Source organism: Pteropus alecto, unplaced genomic scaffold (genome assembly GCF_000325575.1).
Source record: "Pteropus alecto unplaced genomic scaffold, ASM32557v1 scaffold213, whole genome shotgun sequence".
Lineage (NCBI taxonomy): Eukaryota > Metazoa > Chordata > Mammalia > Chiroptera > Pteropodidae > Pteropus > Pteropus alecto.
Genome location: NW_006434829.1, coordinates 5,573,715 through 5,596,000, shown reverse-complemented (window position 1 = coordinate 5,596,000; position 22,286 = coordinate 5,573,715). Strand labels below are relative to the sequence as shown.

The following is a 22,286-nucleotide window of genomic DNA, read 5'->3' as shown; positions in this document are numbered from 1 at the left end:
CAATAAAAGAATAAATTCTTTTATAAACTACCTTCCATTTGTTTAACATCTGACACTTTTCAAATCAGCTCTTGGTTCCTTAATGATATCTTTAGATCTTTAACCTGCTATCACAACATAGATTTCCACTCTGGAAAAAATCCTCAATGCATACATTATGCTAGGTTACCAAGAATGTAAGTAAACGTTAAAAAGGAAATTATTACTTTGCCACATTTTAGAACTGAACACAAGCTTTATCTTAAAATCTAGGAAGGAGTGTTTTTAAGCCATGATACTTAAACAATTTTACAATTTCATCAAAAATAAGTACCGGTGGTTAAAACCAGTAGAAAAGCCTTTTTATGAATTGGCTATACATAACAAAAAAAATTCTAATTTATTGTGGCAAATTCCACTAGTTATCCAAATCTTTTCTAAAAGAAAACTATATGTAAGATCAGAAATTACCTTCTAAATGCCACTGTTTCTTAATTTAAATGGCTCCTAGGAAAAGCAAGCCATAATAGAATTAATTAACCTAAATTACTTAAACATTTAACTGTGACTCAAACATTTTCAATTGGTTTCTGATTTAAGTCATAAATTTTGTAGACAGGCAGAGTGAATTAAAGTCTTCACTTGAGGTGCCCTACTTGCCTACTTAAGACTATTCCCAGACCTCCGGGTGAGCAGAGAAGAAACATTACAAATTGCCATAGTATATCATGTTTGCTCCCAATCGTTTTTTTCGGAGGGGGATGGGGTGCAGTGGGAGGAGTATTATCAATGATGAGACTTATCTTCTAAAAATGCAAATGTAATATTCTCTTGTTTAAAATCTTTCAATAGCTTAAGCTTAGTATCTTAACCATGGTTTCTAACACCTTCTGTGACCCAACTGCTGCTCACTTCTTACCACATTTCCCTCCCTTCCAAGTTTCAAACATGATCAATGGTCTTCAGTTCCCTGAAGTGCTTTCTGAGTCTTTGGGAAGAAGAGGAGTCTTCACATATCCTCTCTTCCTCCCCCAACGGCAGGGCTTTCCACAAACTCCGAGGTTAGGCTGGTCTCCGTCACGACGTGCCCGGAGTTGTCCTCTCCTTTCTTAACACCCACCACACTACATATTTGATGTGCCTTCCCCACTAGACCAAAAGCTCCCTGAAGGCAGAGTCACTCAGTCACCACTCATTTCCTAGTCCCTAGCACTGCGCTGGCACATACTGGGTGCCAAATAAACTATCTGTCAGCGAAGTACATAGCTACACATATTTCCTTTAACAAACAAGCAGCAGACTTATGATAATGATCAAGTCGAAGAACATTACATTAGATGCTGTAGAGGCAGCTTATCATTAAGCAAGGTCTGAATACACAATATCTGGCATACACATCAATATAATTTCTCATTATAAAAGTAAAGCATGCTTTTAAAAGGTGACAACCCATCACTCATTCCCCTAATCCAACAAGTATACATTCAACTGTTAACACTGTTTCCCTTCTAGACCTTCCTCTATGGATAACACTTTCGAAAACTTCATTAAAATCACAAACCTTTTACGTTCATATATATTTACCCGTCTCATTCTTTTTTAATACCCACTAAAATTTGGAGAATGTTTATTCTATACCAAGCACTGCTGCAAGGGCTTTATGGGTTACTGTTAATCTTCATAATTCTTAGGTGTGATTATCTTCATTCCAGTTTACACAAGAGGAAAATGAGGCACAGAAAACTAAGTTGCTCAAGGTCAGTGTTTTATAGCCGTACTACAGACTAAATCAGTTACCATTTTTATGGCCCTCTATGTGTTTCTAATTTTTCCTATTATGTCATATGGTAAACGTCTTTGTGTGCTTAGATTACTTCTAAAGAATAGATTCATACGAGAATTTTCCTACAAATATATACTTCCACCAAAACTGTCTTGTCTTTTTATGAGCACTGGTAACGCCAAGCACTTTTTCAAAATTCTGTTACTATCTTCAAAATAAAAATTGTTTTACATTTCTACATAGTCAAATTTGATACTGGTGGTTTTGTGTAACACTTAGAAAATGTGTCCTTCCAATTTTTCTTTTAATTTTTCCAAAACCTTAATCGCAGTGGCAAGAATGGAAAGGCTGTACTTAACTGGTACTATGACTACCACTGAGTCACAGGGAGTGGAGAGGTGGGGATTACAGGAAACTGGGAAATGGCAGCTGCATGAAATTCAGGTGAGGCTTCAAGATCAACTGGTCTATCACGATCTGACAGGTTGGGGAAACCTTCCTGAGTTCTCTGTTTCTTGTGGTTCTTAACATCTTATCTACCCTGACCACGCTGAATGAAGGGCCTTAAGTCTGAAAACTCTGCTTCTAATACATCCACATTAATTTGTTTTACACTACTGGCTCTTTTGCTTATATACAACAAGTTCATAAGATTAAGAACTTATATCTGTTTGTAAAACAGAGATATAACTTACAAGAACTAAAACAATGATTTGTTTTCTGGATACAGATGGCTCAGATTTACATCTCTAACAAGCCCCTTCCTCCTATCCTTCTCATTGCGAAACAACTCCACGTGGGGGAAAAGGCAAAAGAGAACAGACTCTCTCACCACCTTATTTGGCCTTATCTGTGATCCATGTTTATCATTTTTTTTTTTTTAGGAACAGCTGAAAACTGTTTACTCTAACAATGTTCCAGCAACACTATGTAAAAATTGCTTAACCACACAATATTTTACTTAATTACATTATTTAACTGTACTTTATTCCCCCTGCCAGTTTTACTGATAAAAACCAACATATCATATTGTACAAGTTTAAAGTATACAAAATAATGATTTGATATATCTATATATTACAAAATGATTACAGCTGGTCCTCAAATAACATCGTTTCTTTCAATATCATTTCATTGTAACAATAAGAAACGAAAATCGAAAATCGATTCTGGCTGAGGATCTCTCTGTGGAGCTCTCATTCTCCCTATGTCTGCGTGGGCTTTCTCTAGGTACATCCCAAAGGTATGCACGTTAGGTGAACTGGCCTGTCTAAACTGCCCAGTCTGAATGGATATGGGGGTGTGTGTGGCGTGCCCTGTAACAGAAGGGCCTCCTGTCTAAGGCTGGTTCTCGTCTTGCACCTTCAGCTGCCAGGACAGGATTCAGCCACTCCGCAACCCAGAACTGGAATAAGAGGGTTGGAACGCACTTGTTATTAATCTTTCTTAAATGTAAGTATAGCTCACATTTATTTCAATGTTTCATATTAGAAGTGTTTTGGGTCTTTATTTAGAAATTTGGTGATCTTTTTTGTAATCAGAACTATCCTGCGGGAACTTTTTTTGGGGGGGACTTAATTCTTGTTTATATCAATCAGCCTATAGTAAACTGGTTTTGTTATGTCATTTTGCTTTAAAGTGGCAGTTAAAGTCCGACAACATCGAGGACTTACTGTACTACAATTACTTAATATCCATCACTTCGAATGGTTATAATTTCTTTCTGTGATAAGAACTTTCAAGATCTACCCTCAGCAACTATCAGACATACAATACAGCACTGTCAACTAGTCATGCTGTGCATTATATTCCCAGGACATACTTGTCTTATAACTGGAATTTTGTACCTTCTGACTACCTTTACCTAAATTCCCTTACCCACTGGTGCCGGCAACCAGCAATCTTCTGTTTCTATGAGTTTGTTTTTTTTAAAGATTCTACATATAAATAAGATCACATAGTATTTGTCTTTCTGTGTATGACTTGCTTCACTTAGCATAATTCCCTCAAGGTCCATCCATACTGTCACAAATGGCATGATTTCCTTTATTTTTATGGCTGAATGATATTCCATTGTGTGTGTGTGTATCTCATATTTTCTTTATCCATTTATCAATCAACACTTAGGTTGTTACCATGTCTTGCCTATTATAAATAATGCTGCAATGAATGTATCTCTTCAGGGTAGTAATTTTGTTTCCTTCAGATATAGACCCAGAAGGGGAATCGCTGGATCATATGGTATACTTCATTTTTAAAAACCAAATAGTTAAGAATCCTGGGGTGGATTTCTAGGGAGAAAGACAAATGAAACCCCTGAAATTACATACAAGATTTTGAATGTCTCTCTTTGGGGACGGAGTATATAGATTTTACTAATTCTCAAAGCGACTATGACCTAGAAACGCTTAAGAACTACTGCTCTAGAGCTTTGCTTCTCAAAATATGGTCCACCTGGGAGCTTGAGAGAAATGCAGAATAATGAGGTCCCACTCCAGACCCACAGAATCAAATAAAAATCTGCACTTTAACAAAATCCCCATACACCCAAAGTTAAGAGTAACACTGCTCTAAGTAGCTGGCCAAATCTGAAGGCTTGTTTTTGTTTGTTTTAAAAACAGCCCTTGAGCCAAGAATGATTTTTACATTTTTAAAGGCTTGCTTAAAAAAAAAAAAAAAAAAATTTTCTACGGAGACTGTTTGGGGCCAAAATATTTACTAGGTGGCTCTGTGCCAAAAAAAAAAAATTTTGCCAACATCTCTGCTTTACAGCACAGAGCTGACTTCTCTGACACTTGTGTGAGGGAGCTTGGCAGGTATGGATTTAAATGTCCACTGACTTCAGGCAGGCTGCTCCAATCCATTTTTCCCTGAAAGCAAAAGAAATCCACCTGGACCCATGGCCCAGGTAAATAAATGATGGCCACATTATCTGAATCAAACATTTTTTAGAGCTAGAAAGTTCCTTAAGAGTCTACTCCAATTATCTGATTCTGTAGAAGTTAATTTACTTTGTTCAGTGTCGTGCAGACTTAGAATAATCCAGGTTCTTACATCAATCGGTCATCTTTCTATTTTACAACTTTGTCTTTCCTTTTTCTCGACTCTTGGAAATGCCACTACATATACGTTACTAAATGTCACTACTGCAGGTTGACTATCAAAACTGAAACTTTTTTTCCCTTAAATAGTTACCAAGTTTAAGAAACAGGCATTTTTTTTTAATTGGATAAATTTTGAAATTGCTGGCAATATTGCTGGACGTTTACTCTTCGTTTTAGGAAATATAAAATCAATTTCTTTAGAAGCTAAAGCAAATGTGACTTTATATTAAAACTGTGCTATTTCTACCACTTACATAATCTTAAAGTAGGATTCGCTCCAGAGTATACTACAGGACAGAAGTCATCTGAGGATATTTATGTATTTGTGTTATTCGTCAACTTGGGTTACCAAGATACATGAAGTCTGTTTTAAACAATCCTGAAAACAGTGGCCTTAAGAAGTCAATAAACAATCCCCTCTACCCAGGGCATATACTGAAACCTCCAAAATTTTAACTTTAAGACTTTTATGACTATCATAAGTTTGATTCACTTTGATAATATTAGCAGATAATACAGAAAGCTTAAAAATACTGATGTTCATTTCTCATAAAATTATACCTGATTTTACTACTACTAGTTTCCATCCATCCAGAGGAATATTATCCTGGCATTAAGATAATACAAAATTACTGTTGGCTTCAAAAGATGAATACGTGGGTAACTTTCTCCATAATTTTATTACTTGCCAAATCAATTTTATGAGGCTCCTGTATTCTAGATATTTCTGAGGTTTACCTAAGCATTTGCTGTGAATGTTTATACAATGTATCCTCGGAAGGGTTTTTAAGATGGTATAACACATCTAAAATTAATTAGCTCCCTACAACTCCCCCTCAAAAAACCACCTAGTTCAGTCTTACACTTCAAAAGGTCAGCAGGACCATCTTATCAGATGTCTTCCAAAAGCTAGCAAAAAGTTTTATCACCTGAAGTTACATAATCTTGACATCCAAAGTTGCTATGAAAAAGTCTCTTTCTGCAAATATCAAAATAGGAGCTCCATACTTGCTTTCACCTTCAAAATAGTTTACAATATTCTCAAGTTTTTGAATTCATCAGAAAGAACACAATGCACTCAAATTAATAATTTAAATAAAAGTATAAAAGTTACCATGTCCAAAAGCACAATTTGTGCCATTTATCCCTTCAGACTACTAGAGAGTAAAAGACTTGGACAAATAATTTTGATCTACATTTAGAATTCATGTATATAGTTTCACAGAAATAAATTACTGAACTAAAGGCCAAATTGCAGGGTCAATTATATTACCAATTCTAATAAATGCAGAAGTTAAAAAGCCTCAACATGTATAATCTTTAAAGTCTTAATAAATACCTATTTGGCCCAGGTTAAGCACTCAAAATATGTTTTTCCAAAATGTTCCATGTAATTCATTGTACATGCCACCTTAAGATTACATTTTACCCAACTCAGTGATCTACCAGTCCTAGTAATCCAGTAAAACGATCGTTTCTAATTTGGATATAAATATACAATCATCACAAAAAGTCACCAAAACAGACTAAACATGAGTATATCGTCAACCTACAAATTAAAGTTGTGACCGAGCTTCTTCAACATAAAAACCCACAGCTAACATCATCCGTTGTAGCAGAAGACTGGATACTTTTCACCTATGGTAAGGAATGAGACAAGAATGACTATTCTTGCCAGTTCTATTCAACATTCTACTGGAGATTCTAGCCAGGGCAATTAGACAAGATAAAGAAAAGGCACCTAGATTGGACAGGTATAAACACATTTGTTTGCAGATGACGTGAACTTATAGAAAATCTTTAGGAACCCCTGAAAAACATCCATTAGGAAATTAAGAAAGCACAAATTAAAATCATGAGACCACTTCATGGCTAAACAAAACAAAACAAAAAACAAAACACCCAAATATTGACAAAGATGTGGAAAAAATAGAACCTGCATACATTGCTGGTGGGAGTGTAAACTGATGCAACCACTTTGGAAACCAGTTTGGAAGTTGCTCAAAATGTTAAATATAGTCACCATATGACCTAGCAATTCCACACCTGAGTGTATACCTAAGACAGTGAAAGCATATGCGCACACATGAGTGTTCACAGTACCACTTTTCCTAACAGCCAAAAAGAGGAAACAACCCAAATGTCCATGAATTAATGAATGGATAAAGAAAAAGTAGTACATCAAAACAATAGAATATTACTCAGCCATGAAGAGGAAAGCTACATGCCACAACATGGATGCTAAGTGAAAAAAACCAGCCTTAAAGGGCATATACTGTATGATTCCAGTTATACACAATGTCTGGAATAAGCAAATCCATAAAAATAAACTGTAGTTACCAGGGGAAGGAGGGCAGGGAAGTGACTGCTAATGGGCATGGGCTTTCCTTTTTAGGGGATGATAATGTTCTGAAATTAGATGATGAGGATGATGATAGCACAACTGAGTATACTAAAACCACTTACTTGTACACTTCAGAATGAATGAATGCTATGGCATGTGAATTATATGTTTAAAATAAATTGTGACTTGGGCCTCTAACAAATTGAAATATGACTGACACACATGCCATGTGTACGTTTACTAAGTATACTATATATGCTCTAACAAATTAACTGCAGTTGAAGACAGAAGCAATAAACCACAATGCCTGTTTCTTCAACTGTAAAATGTAAATAACAAACAATACATATCTACAGAAAGGTTGATGGTTAAAACCAAGCACTTGCAAGTTTATCACAATATCTGCATGCCAAGTTTAGCTTTTAGTGAATGCATATATACACTTCAGATTATCTGTTCTGCACAGAAGTTGCAAAATAAGCATGTTTACATTACCTGAACCTATGCCATACTTGTGATTTGAAGTTTCATTTGTTATTCACAGAGCTGTTACATGCTCAGCAAGATTACAATAGTCAGTGTGACAGTTCTGCCTTTAAGGTGTTCACTGCCTAGTGGTATGACAGTCGTGTTTAACAGAACTTCATACCTAAAACTAGGTATCACTTTTGTTCTGTATCCCTCAAAATGATTAAAATCCAAGAGTAGTGGTATACAAGAGCCCAATGTCCAACCACTGCATCTGCTTTTAGCAATGAGCATACAGTGAAGGAAGAGCTGGAGGAAAAAAGTATTATCAGGACCTGTTATCACACTCCACAAAAGGATTCGGAGAGATGAAAACAGAGTATGTACTGCTTAGAATAACTACCAGTAATAAGTATATTCTCCTCAGATGAGAGAGATAAACTCATCTTTCAATATTAAACTCACTGTTTTGAATATGAAAAGAAAGGGAGTGGCTGCCAGAAGCTGAAGGAAGGGGATGAAGGGAAGTACTGCTGGATGGGGACAGAGGTGCAGTTTGGGAAGATGAGAGTTCTGAAGATGGACAGTGGTGATGGCTGCACTACAATGTGAATGTATTTAATGCCATGGAACTGTACACTTAAAAATGATTAAAATGGCAAACTTTTTATTATGTACATTTTATCACAATGTAAACAAAGTAAGGAGACTGGATTTCTTAGGTCACACATGGTACAGATCATTTTTTGTCCTTCCTAAACTATCAAACGCAATGTAAAAAACACGACACATAGAGAATGCAATTTCATAGTGGGCACAAAAAGTCAAGTAGATCATGGTTACAATCAAGTTTCGCCACTGTGAGATCTGTGCATTGGGCATTAGTACATTATATAAAATTTGACTAACCTCCCCAAACAGGCCAGGCAAGTGTGGTGGTACTGAAAACTGAGTCAAGAGGCCTAAGCACAGAGAGTGGTGTAAGATGAAACCACAGAAGCAAGCAGGAGCTATACAATGCGAGGTCTTTTAGGAAAAAGAATTTTATATTTTAGGTGCAACAGGGAAGCCAATGAAAGGTTTTAGCAGGTGAATAAACAACATGACCTTTAGGAAACCACTCTGGCTGCTGTGTAGAGAACCTACTGAAAAGAGAACAACAGAGGAAGCCAGAGCCAAGTTAGGACACAATGACACAGTGACGGTGTGAGGTGATGCTGGGCCTGAGCAAACAGAAGTTCACAAATTTGGGTGTGTTTTGAAGACAGAATCAACTGGTCTTAGAAAGAGAATGAGAGAGAGAAAATCAAGTGGTCAGAGTGACTTACTGTGATGGGAAAGATGGAGAGAACCAAGATGATGAGGAAAAGAAAAATCGAAACACCACTGCTGAATAGAAGCTGGCCTCGTTTATTTCTTCAGAAGGGACGGTGCCTTGAGGATCAAGGTTATAGTTTCCTCCGATGCTGTTTACCACTGCCATCTACTAATGCAGACTAAAGATAAACACTTTGGGGGTAATTCTCTAAGTTTTCAAACAAACTCAATACACTGAAACCACCTAAAATAAAAATTCTTAAAATATTTTTAATTTGAAAAGCTGAAGAGTGTATTACCAGTTAAACTGGAGAAATGGAAAACATACAAAAATCGAAAAGAATCCTGTATACCTATTTAAGCGATGTTATCTGCAACTTCACATATGGCGCATATATATATATATATAAAAATCTCTCTCCAATGCTTCCTTCCTCAGTTATTGGCACCAGCACTGCCCAGTCACCTAAACTAGAAATCCTGCCAGTATCACTGATTCTACATTCTACCCCCATATCTATTCCAGTTATCAAAACCTGCTGCTTTGCATCTGAATCTGAACTATACTTGATCATAATTCCATGCAAGGGAGACTGAGAGTTAATATTTTGGGTTGAGACTGGTAAAAAAATTTTAGTGTCCCCAGATAATTCTGATGTGCACGCCTGCATAAGAATCACTAAGCATAAACTTAAACTCTTCCCCTCATTATTCTAAATGCTACTGCCCTCATTCTCTCTTATCCTCATTACCTCTTGTCTAGACTATCAAAATAGCGTATGTGCAGCCTTCCCCATTCTGACCTATTTTCTACATCATTGCCAGAATTCCCTAACTCGTATTTTTACTATAAAATACATTGTGACGAATGGTAAAATCTGAATAAAGTCTATGGATTAGATAATAGTATTATATCAATTTCCTGATTTTGATAATTATACTGGAGTCATATTAAAAGAACACCCTCGATTTTATAAAATAAACACCTGAGTATTTAGGAGTAAAGGGGCATTGTGCCTGCAACTTATTTTCAAATAGTCCAGACAAAAATGTACGAAACTAGAAGAATAAAGCACATGTGATAAGATGTTAACATTTAGAGAATCTGGGCAAAGGCTACATGGGAACTCTTTCACTATTCCTGCAACTTTTAAGTCTGCAATTATGTCAAAATAAATTTTAAAAAACCCATGGCCAAAACGCTTCATTCTGAATTTTTCTTCTGTTAACACTATTAAGTAAGCTGTTAGGTCATTTACACACACTTTGTAGTCCTATGTAACTGACACAGTAAACAGGCAACACTATTCTTTTTCTGGAATAAGAATGACAAAAATTATGGAGAGAATATCTACGACAAGGCAATTTCCTTTCAGAGGCCAAAACTGTAAAGCACAGGCCAAGAGATGCAGCTCTTTAAATTCTTTATTCAAATGAGTTAAGACAAAAAAGACAAAGCACACTTTCCCAACAAGTGTAAAAAGCATTACTGAGATAATTCTCTCTTGCTCTCTTACACACACACACACATTCTGAGCTCAGAAGAGTGTGTGTGAAAAATCATGATATCCGAATAATCCAATGTAATGACTCTAGCAAAAAGACTGGACTGTTCCAGGAGCATCCTGAGCTGCCTGAAAACGTGGCACTGATCTAGAGCATTGAGGATACAGACCTCCTTGAGATCGGCAGAGAGCTCTGGCTTTGCAGTGGATTCACAAACTCTTAAGCTCACCTATAGAGCCCAGGCTAAGAACAATGGCTGAGCGTAATGTAAAAGTATTTTTTAAGGAGAACTTTTAGTGTCATGAAATTACCCTTAGCTATAAACTTAGTTCGATAACTGTGAGTATGACTTAACATTTGTGCCAAAAACCAAAACAGAAAAAACTACGCAGCCATTAACTAGTATTCTAACAAACTACATTATAACTAATTGTCAAATCAGTAGCTCACTAGCACTAGTGTTTTATCATAATAAACACAATAATTCAAAGCATCACAGCATGAAGAGAAGTGCCAAAAAACTCTGAAATAATTTTACAGAAAACCTGATTTGTTTGGATGGCACCGAAATTGATACGTATGAGCATAATTTTTTAAACAATTATGAGCCTTCATAAAGAGTTCATTCAGATATACAATCAAGATTAAAACAAAAATGACATCAACTCACCAGCAATTTCCACAATATCACCAGGAACGATGTCTTTAGCTTTAATCCGTTGTACGCTCTTTCTGTCCTGTCGATATACTTTGCCCATTTCAGGCTCATACTCCTTAAGGGCTTCGATTGCATTTTCAGCATTTCTTTCCTATAAAAAAAAGAGAAGGAAAAAAAAAACATGATAAAAGTAGTGGACACATGCCTACCACTGCAAGTATTTCTAGCCCAAGCAATCACATTTTAGTGTTCTAATTTAAACTTTACAAAGATACGAGAAGTACATTTGTAGTAAACAATTCACATTTTAAGGTAAAGAACAGTAGGCCCTTATGTTTTGTGTAAAAATGAAAAAATAAGCCCAAGAAGGGTAAGGGGATAAAATCATAAGGGGGAAAAGCAGTTAGAATCCACTGTCCCCAAGCACAGTGAAACACCTCCCTCACATCCGGCCACACACACCTACACCTTCTAAACTGATCTTGTCTCACACGAACCATCACTGTCTGGGGCCTGACTGTCTAGGTCCAATCCAGACTTTTCCACTTAACAGCTATGTGACTGTGGATAAGTTACACAACACGCAGGTTTACTGCCTACAAAACCAGGACATTTACAGCACCTACCTCAAGGGCTGTGAGGATTTACATGCTGTCTATAAAATGCTTAGACTGTGTTCTGGCACATGGTAAAAGCCATGAGTGATGAATTAAGAAAATCATGTTACGTCTCACAAATGCTAAGAAATCTCTCTCCAGTGGTAAAGGACACTAAATGGCTGAAATCCCATCATAGCACTGCCAGTCACATTCCTCATTTACCATATTATACATGAACATATCGGACTTAAGTCACACAGTTTTTCTTTCCTAATTTCAAGATGAAAGATATAGAATCAAAATGAGTCATGTTGGGGAAAAAAAAAAGCTATAGGAAAGTTCTTTTAAGAAAAAAAAAAAAGAAAAGCTTCTGTGCCAAATTTGTTCTTTTAGAGAATAAGCAATTAGAAGTTAAGGAGCGAGTCTGCAGAGTACATGCCCAGGTAAGGTTACTCAATAGACAAAATAAAAGATTTTAATTTCTCTCACATTTTGGCCCTCCAATCTAAAGCTCTTCAATTTAACCTTTACTTGGACAGAATTTATGCTCAATATTATGTGATCTCATTTTTTACCTTGTTCTAAGAATTATGGTCTGTTGTGAAAAATCCTTAAACCTGAGAATTTAGATGACACAAAACAAAGCTACCAACAACATGCGTCTCATTTTTAAGGTATATACCCATAAAAATGTACAGGAAACCTTAAATTTTGGAACTTCATGATAAAAATAATTTCATTCCCCTATCAGATCTGCTAAAGAATGAGTAGATCTGCAACACCTTATAATTAACAGAACTATTAGAATATTTAACCCTAACTAATGTCACTGCTCTAAGATCCTTCAGATTAAGTTCAAATGTAACTGATGTTGTAGCAATGAATAGTAGCAATGCTCAAAATTTTATTGTCAAATTTGAAATTACTTTTTCTCTTTTAAATTTATAATTGTGGCAGTTTTACTTCCTTTACTCCCTCATCAAGGTCACGTCAGGTCGAATTTAACTAGATCACTCAAGGTTAAGGAGACTATATTTTGCTCCCACTAAAAACTAGCAAAGGTACATTTAAAATAGAAGCATAAACTTAAAAGATAATTGATCTCAGATACCAAAGACAAAGATGCCAATTAAAATCACTTAAAACACTTTCCCTCCAACTCGAACTATCAAAAGGAATATTTAGAGTGTGGGGGTGGGAAAGGGAAGCTAATCATCATAACTAGGTTACATGAGAAACAAGTCAATTTGGGGAAATACAAATATACCTAACGCACTACAAACAGAAGGATAACTCCCACCTTTTTAACCCAAACCCAAATTGGTCTAAGTGTCGTTCCTTAAACAGTTTGTATCTTTTTGCTCATGCCGCTCCCTCTATGGAATATTCTTGCCAGCCTCCGCCCATAAAACTGTTTCTCAATAGCTCCCAGTTGCCTGTCACCGCCTGTAAGAAGTCTTCCTTGATGTCACTGGTCAGAAATCTGTACCCACCCCCACCACCCAATACTACCCTACACTATAATTATTTTTCTTCCAGAAGGCAAGAACTCTCCAGTATTGCCCATACCATTCTGTATGCGACGTAAATAAAATTAAGACTTAAGAATATTATTCTTTTTTTAAACTAAGACAATAAAAAAGTTTTATGAAAACTGCTGTAAAATTTTACTTTGGAATTTATATCAGCCTGGGTCTGGATTCAAATCCCAGATACTCTATGTACTACCTATATGGCCTATGATAAGTCACTTAATCACTGTGAACATCAATGTCATATCTGTCAAATGGGAATATCATCTGCCTTACAAGATGACACAGTAAGGATGAAATGAGAATGTGTATGAAGTATCTAATACATAACTGGCATAAATTACTTAATAAAAAATATGTATTAGCAGCTTGAGAAGGGTAATCAAATTAGGCAGTTTCCTTTGCCTAAAATATTCACAAGGATCATTTGTACTTAAACGATTAAAAAAGAAAAAAAAAAAAAGAAAGAAATATAGCACAATTAAAATTTTCTAGGGATGGGGTAAAAAAAAGGGGGGTGACGGGGGGTAAAAAAAATTTTTAAGTAGGCCATCTTTCTATATAATCCCACCACATAAAGATCTTCATGTTTATTAATAAGATCAGAAGTTTACACTTGAAGAATGACAGCTACGCTATATTTTAGTCCTCAAAGGGACGATTATATCCATAAAAACCTGAAGTATTTGAAGTATTAATCTTAGAATTTTAAAAAAATTCAAACAGATCAACAGTCCTAGAAAAGTTAGTCCTGAAACTAGGTATGTGCATAAGGACAATAATGTGAGCTGGGGGTGGGAGAGTAGGGGGAAGAAATCTCATTTTGTTTCTGAAGTAAAATTAGCTTCCATTCTGTGAGTAAGAAAGGCCTGGGCAACTGAAGGAAAACAGCCAAGAGTAAGCTCTGAAAAGAAAGAATCTAGGATTTAGACAATTTTTATAGCTAACCCCCGCCCCCCCAACACACATACACAAAATCTAAGGAGAATAAAAATGACATTGTGTCATTAAGTTTTTCACAGGAAGCAGCTAGGGAATATAAAGACAGATACTGGTTCTCAAATTTTATGGTTTTCCTTAAGTAGCTTCTCTCAGCCACTGTTCTTAACTCCATGTTACCACGAAGACTGAGCAGTTCATATATGCATGAGCAAAGTATTGCACATGAGGTCCAAAATTGTGCCATTAAATAAAAAGACAAAAGAAAAAACAAACATAGACATTCCACAGAGGTATTTTTAGTCAACAAACACATCAGGAAAAACAGATAGCAGAAAGATTAACACCGTTTAAGTCACATAAATTACTAAACTTTAGCAGGGCAGTAATTGTTGCTTACCTGCCATACACCCACAATTGCATTGGCTACTAATATAAGTAAAATTACAAAGGGTTCTACAAAGGCTGTAATTGTTTCTTCACCTTCTTCAAACCAAGCCAAAACCTAAAAGAGAAATGGCATGTGTTAAAACTGTAATGTATTTTTGGGCTTAGTGCCACTTTACAACAAAAGTGGCTGGCACTAAAAGAATCACGATATACAAAATCTCTTTTCTTACTCTCCCTGGAAACAAAATGATGGCAAACTGTAATGACATAAATAACTAGCTTATGTCTTGTTCAAAATAGTTCTTGAGAATCAAAACTGTACAACTTAACAATACCTTTGAACTTATTTTTCATGTAATAATTGTTTTAAAATCCAAAGAAAATATTTTAGAAAATAAATTGCATTCATTTTATGTGTATTTTCAGAAGAAATAAAAATTTCCTGATTTTGTTAAAGTAAAAAGCAATCATCAACTTTGTTGACTTGGGTAATATTCATATCAAATAATATTCATATCAAATAAAATACTGTGGCATAAATTCATTGTAAAGATAATGATCACTGACTCAAAATTTTAAAGTACATTAACTGCTAATCCCCTTCTTATTTTCAGTGGTATTACTGATCTCAGAATTATCGCAAGATTGTTCCATAATCAGGAATGTATTTTGAAGGTTATTCTCCATATGACATCTAGTTTAGCAGCATAGCATTTCAGAAATGACACAAGTCCAAAAATGTTATAATTGGACACAGAACACTGCCAAGAAAAAGGAGCAGAGAATTAACTTCTAGCTCACACAACCATAAGATTTAAAAGCTACAAGAGCCAGAGAAAACTCAACACAATGAATCTTAATATGATTAAAAATTTAACCACCAATTTTTGTGGAAAATTGCCAATCCAGAAAGGATGTTAAATATTTCTAATGATTCAACCTGAGAGGTAAGATTTGCCTTTTTTTTTAACATTGCTTTAAGTGTTCGCATATTTCACAAAACCTTTTCTTTAAAAGATCTATTTAGCAAATAAAATTATGCACTGTTTTTGATATTTTTTAATAGTCGGACATCGTTTATGGCAATAATGAAGGATCTAACTATTTGTACTTAGTGGAATACTATTAAGTGAGCTTTTAAACAAACAGCAACAACCAGAAAGACTAAGGCAAGGCCCAACATGAATTTTGCTAAGTAAAAGAGGGTAATGATGAATTAACAAAAAATACCAATTTAAGCAGGAAAAAAACCAGGAGACATAAGGACCTAGACCTGGTAGATGACAATCACCACTGACAGCTAGTGAACCAAGGCAGGCAGAAAACCAGAAAGAATATAAATGCTGCTGCAGGCTTTCAACAGGGTACTCCTGGTGTTAAAGTCAGGCCCAATGCCAAAATGAAAACTTCTCTACGAAGTTATAAATTTTGATAGATGCAACATCACAGCTGCTTTGATACTAGCCTTCCAAACATTTGCCACGGAGAGCGTATCAGAAATAAGAAATTTAATTAGCTCTTGGGGGAGAAAAATTGCTCAACTTGAAGAGTAACTAGGACCTTTCCAAAAGGTCAGTGAGGCATTAGCAACTGTTAAGATAAGCTTCACACCTTGTTAAAGCGGATATGAATTTCCCTCTTGGCAGCTAGGCCTGAGGAATAAACTTAAAACAATATTCCATAACAGCTAAAGAAAAAAAAAAAAGACTAAGGCAGTGACAGGACTATCAGAGCAAACCTCTACTCTTCAAGAAATGGGTAGTTCCTTTGCACAAGCGGTGTTCATCAGTAATGTAATAATCCTAATCTGTACAATGCAGTAGGCTTTCCTTCCACTATATGACTTTAAATGTTTATGTGTAAGAAACACAGGCATTCGATTATTTGAAAGTTTTACAGATATACCAATTACTGCTTGATAAGAAACTAGTAGGCCAATCCCTTAGGGTAGAAGGATGGTGCTAAATCTGCTTAAAATTGACAACCAACAATCTCCTGAATATTTTTTAAAATGTCTATTTTGAAACCACAAATAACCCAAAGAATTAAATGCTACAGCCCAAAATAAAGGTCCACCACATTTCATTAACCGGTAAGAACTAATCCAACCAATTATATTGAAATCATATTGTGCAATCCTTCATGGTTTTGTTCTATCATAAAGAAAACTTCTTGTGTAAGTGGGAAGATGATGCTAACAAAAAGACTCCATGAGATGGGGAAGAGGGTAGAAGAAAAGGACAGAGAAATTGGATGGGTGACACATTATTACCAAAATGCAAAATGCCTTATTAGCCTAACAGTACAGGTAATTCATAATTACAGTATACAGGAAGTTATACAAAACATTTATACAGGATGGGTGAAATGTTTTGAAAAATGTTTATTGAGAACAGGTTGAACATAAAAGATTATCTGTTTGCATTGCCTTTTGTTCACTGTGTATCCCCAAGAGCCTAGAAGAGTCTCTTATACATAGTTGATGCTCACTACATATTTATTGAACAGATACATGAATGAATGAAACAAAACCTCTAAGGTATAAGATCCTAAGTGGCAGTATATGAACTTAAACATTAAGAGAACAAAAAGATAACCAACTTCATCAACAGTAACAACTGGAAAGTGGAAGAAAAGACTACTGCAGGATAATTTTAGGCATAAAGTTTCTTCTTCCCTTTGCTTTGCACTGTTTAAGTACAGTAACATTACATGCCTTCTGGGGCTTACATTATCCACAAGTTCAAAGTTTCAAACTCTTCAATCCTATTCAAAGTAACCACATGCTAATGAATGCTCTACTACAATTTAAAGTGCTTAAATAGGGTAGGAGTAAGGTATCTGTAAGACTGATATTTGTATAGCACAATAACTTCTGTCAGGAGAGCCAAAAGATGCTGGAGAGTAGTTTTAATGAATAAAGCAAATTTTAATTCAAGGTAAAAGGGCATGTTCCGGTGAACTGGGAGACAGTCACGGTACTGTGACTCAGTTACTTATAGATTGGATAGTGTGCTGAGCTCTTAATGAGACCATAAAAAGAACATGAGAGAGATCACAAGCATGTTTTTCAGAGGATGGCACCAGTCTGCATTCCTCCTCGTAGCCTTAGAAACTTGTTCAATAAATGAAGAAATTTACATCAAAAAAATCTTTTAAAAAAGTGGAAATCAAACATTTTACAAGAATGAAAAAACATCACCAATAAATGTTATAGCAATTTTCTGGGGGTAGGTAACAAAAATTCTCTCAGCCATTAAAAAAAAAGTATGAATTAAGACAACATTCTCTTCTGATGCCAACACAAAGCTTATGTGAAAACATCCCTCAATGTTTTCAGATTTGAGAGTATACTCTTCTTAAAAAAAAAAAAAAAAAACCCACATACATTCACCTTTCAAATCATATTTTTAAAAGGATCTAAATTAGTTAAACCAATCAGTTAACTGTCCATTTTACCTTTTTTAAAATGAGACATTAAAAGGAAACAGGAAAAATTTACAAATCACCACATATCGAATACTTCTTGAATATATTGTTCTGTGAAAACCAAAGCAAACGAGTCACACATATTTTGAAAATGCTACTGATACAAACTCACCCAAATATTTGTTATATCGAAAGCAATAATGTAGGCTCTAAAAAAGTATTAAGAATCCCTTTAAAGGATCCAGTAGAAAAAAAAGATAATTATTCAAATGTAAGTTGAGACTAAGAAAGTTCTATTACCATTTTAGGGTTGCTCTAAGTAGCTGAGCTGGGGAAATGGAGGTGGAGGGTAAAGAAACTTACACAAATTGCATTACCATAGAAGACTTTATGATTCAGATAAATGAAACACATATGGCCTTCATGCTCACCTCCTTCAGGTCTTTTCTCAAATGTCAGCTTCTTAGAGGCCTTCCCTGACCACTCGTTTTGAAAATTATACTCCCTTCCCCATACTTCCTTATTCTACCACCTCCGCCTCCACTCTACTCCACAGCACTATCACCGTCCAACGGATTATTACGTATTTTACTTATTATGTCTCTACTAGAATGTCAGCTCCAGGTAAGAGGCTTTTTTTTGATGCTGTATCCCCAATGTCTGTGCCATGTACCAGGTGTTGAAAAAAAGAGACCTAACCAGTGAAAAAGAGGGAAGGAGGTGCATTTCAGGTAAACAACCATATGATGTTATATAAATGGCAAAGTTGGTGACTAAGAAGGATGGAAAGACAAAGTGAAAGGATACAAGGTCCTGAATGTTAAAATTAAGAAATTTCTATTGTTACTTCATACGCAATGGTAGATAAAAAATGACTTCTTCCAATCCAAGTGACCTTTAAAATAAACTATTTCGATGAACATTAGAATTAAAACTTTATCCCCACAGGTCACGTGTAAAACATTCATGAGTTTCCTCTTTCTGCCACAGCAAAATATTAACTATGGTTAACAGTTTACTACTTAGTTTGATATCTGAAATAAAACGCTAAAGTCTAATATTTCTTTTTAACTTAAACAGAACCTGATAATTATCACATATATAGAACTACCTATTCACTTCTCCAAAAGAACATGAGTATTCCATCAGGTTTTTCCTATTAAACTACTAGGAATAAACTATCCCAAAAGACTCAGTGCACCTTTGAAAGTTAGAGAAATGAAGAATAAAAGGTCAAGTACAATGTAGCAGTAGTGCCAACCCCCCCATGAAGAAAATCAACAAATCAGGTTTTAGATCTGCCATTTCTTAGTCAAACAAATCAAAGCAAATTAAGTAACAGTAATTCCTAAACCACGTTATTTTTGTTTAGTAACTCGTAAATAAAAACATAACATAGTTCATTCCTTGAGCAATAACTCCAAGTAGTTATCAAAAGGTAACTCAAACTCCAACATGACTCTTTAAAGCTACAAAAACCCGACATCCTACCTTACAACGCAATTAAAGCATTTATTTTAAAACTCATTTGAAAACACCTAGAAACTATAAATTACTTCAATGTAAAAATTACACACATCATTAATTCAAAATGTTAACAAACTGGCCACTCAAGATCCCATACAATCTAAATAGTCGATAGCTTTATTGGAAATAATGCCACTGATGTTATAATAGTACCTTAAGTTACACACACACACAGAATAACTCAACATCTTATCTCTGCATTGTATATACCAGCTAATTACTGGTCTATTACTGATGATCTTACTGATCCTCAGTATTTTAACTACCAAAGCTAAGACTATTTCAGAATTATGTAGCCAACTGAAATATATTATTCTAGCCTAAATATAACTTGTTTTGCCCCATGACAATGTATTGAAACTAGTTAATCAAATAGATCTATTCCTTTATGATTTTAAATTTTTTAATTTTATATTAGTTTCAGGTATACAATACATTGGTTAGACATTTACATAGTTTATGAAGTGATCCCCCTCGTTACTCTAGCACCCATCTGGTTCTGTACATAGCCATTATAATACAATTGACTACTCCTTTAACGGGTTAAAACAGCAACCATTTATTGGTGGGGGCGGGGGTAAATTCATTAAGAACAGACATGTAAGGGGTGTGGAATGATTAATTCAAGATGTTGAATGGTTTGATATGTCACTCTTAATTTTATTCAGTGAAAACCATTGAAAAGATTCGTGAGAACTGATTAATGGCTACACATCATTTGGCTAACACGGCATAATATATTAGTCTCATGGCAGAATTTGTGTTCAGAATTACCCCCAAAAAACGTTCACCTCTTTCCAATTTTTTCCCTTTCATCAAAAGAAATGTCCACTGCTTCCTTTAATTTAGTTCTCAAAATAGCCCTCTACGGTATGGCTGTGAAAAAGACTGAGGTAGATCTCTGGGGCCTGCATACATACAAATGTATAAAAATGAAACCTTGAAGGTGTGTCAATTTTGCGAAGCCTGAAAAAAGTATTACACTGGGCGAATTTCTCTTCCCATCATGGTTTTTGCAAGAACAAAATACTGTAATTTAAGAACAAAAGGCATCTCATGCTGTTAAGATTAAGAACATCTGTGTCCTATTCATGACCATTTTTAGGAAAACTACCAAGAAGTCCACTGCCCAAGAAAAAATGTAATAAAAAATAGTGAACAGAAGAAAATGTTAATAACCTAGAAATATCTTCACCAACCCCCATCACCTTTCTTCTGCTGCAGTTCTGTGCATTTCACCAGTTTCTTAGCAACCATACAAGACTCAAGCGGGTAAGCACATAAAGAACAAGAGAAAACACTATGTTGTTTTGTTTTTTTTTTTAAGATCTAGAACCTATTGTACCTTGTTCTATTAACCTAGGAGTCACTCAAGACAGGGGTCCAATTTAGATAAATATACCACCCTAAAGGTCAGTGACCAAATTTGGTCAACAGTGGTGCCATCACTGCCGTCATCATTCCTGTCACTGTCAGAAACAACTGTCACCTTGCCATTACCAGGACAAGAGAGCAACTGGAATATTCCTTTTGTAAGTTCTATTTACAGACTACAAAGAGCCCAACATCATCTTAGTATGATCTTACACAATAGAAGAACCCCAAACCGAAATGGCCTTCCAATAAAGAACTTTTTGATCTTAAAAGCTGATAAAGAATAAGACCCTGCCACATTCGGCAATAATTTCTAATTGCACTTAAATGTCAGGCATCCATTTATTTTCTGTTCATGCATAGCTTCAAGTGTTTTATAATTTAAAAAATACCTGGGTTTTAAAAAGAATCATGGAAACACAGCTTAAACCTCCATATATAATATTCTAACCCAAAAGGCATCATTTATTTCCTGGTTTCTTATCTATAGAACACTCTAAACTTTTTGGAGAGAAAACAATTGCTTTATACTTACAAAAGATATACATGCTGCCAGCAATAAAATTCTAACTAGTAAGTCTTCAAACTGCTCAATCACAAGTTCCAGCAAAGTTTTTCCTGTTAGAAACAAATATATTTGTCGTAAATGTCATCTTAACATCGGCACACAAAGGTTGTGAGGGGGGATGAAGAGAAAGAACATTTTAGGATTACTTACCTTCTTCAGCTGGTAACTCTGTAGAATGTAGAAAATCGCCAGGAAACGTGTCAAGAGAGGAGAAAAAGAAACATTTTAGCATTCTGTCTAAAAAGAATCGCTAAAAAAGATCAGTCTTGAAAGACGTACCTAGATAGATGTACATTCGACCATTTTCAATGGAAACCATACTAAAATGGTACCCTAACAAAAAAATGCAATACTTGTAACTTGGGTCCACCCCGAAGCGTAAAATCTCATCGTCACCTAAACAAGGATCCTGAAACAAGGATCATTTCAGCTATGTCATCACTTCTGCCAGATGTGTAACTTTGGGTAGTACAAGAACAGTCAGAAGCATTTTCAACTACAACGACGCCTCATAAACCCGCTGGGGACGAGAAAATGTCTCGCAGGGCTCAACCCAGCTGCAAGAGACTCGTTCCTCCACCGGGGTCGAGCTGCTGGCTGCTGCTGGTGACAGGCGCGGAGCTGGCTGCGTGCGGGGAAGGTCAAGGGCTCCGTCCGCGAGGGCATCGAGAGGAGGCGCTGACCCGACCCCGGCGCCCCGCGCCTGCAGTCCCTTTCCCCGCGGGGCCGGCGCGCGGGCTCGGCCCGTCGCCTGCAGCCCTCGGCGGGC

The 22,286-nt window shown here is 35.8% G+C and overlaps 1 protein-coding gene across 1 annotated transcript in view; it reads right to left on the bottom strand.

The window, feature by feature from the left end:
• ATP2A2 (ATPase sarcoplasmic/endoplasmic reticulum Ca2+ transporting 2) overlaps positions 1-22,286 on the bottom strand; it is a 46,987-nt gene that overhangs the window by 24,399 nt on the left and 302 nt on the right. The window contains exons 2-6 of the mRNA XM_006910020.2: positions 21,668-21,685; positions 21,485-21,567; positions 14,630-14,734; positions 11,172-11,310; positions 867-880 (exon numbers count right to left, since the gene is read on the bottom strand). Of these exons, the coding sequence (XP_006910082.1) occupies positions 867-880; positions 11,172-11,310; positions 14,630-14,734; positions 21,485-21,567; positions 21,668-21,685 (359 nt within the window). The remainder of the gene's footprint in view (positions 1-866; positions 881-11,171; positions 11,311-14,629; positions 14,735-21,484; positions 21,568-21,667; positions 21,686-22,286) is intronic.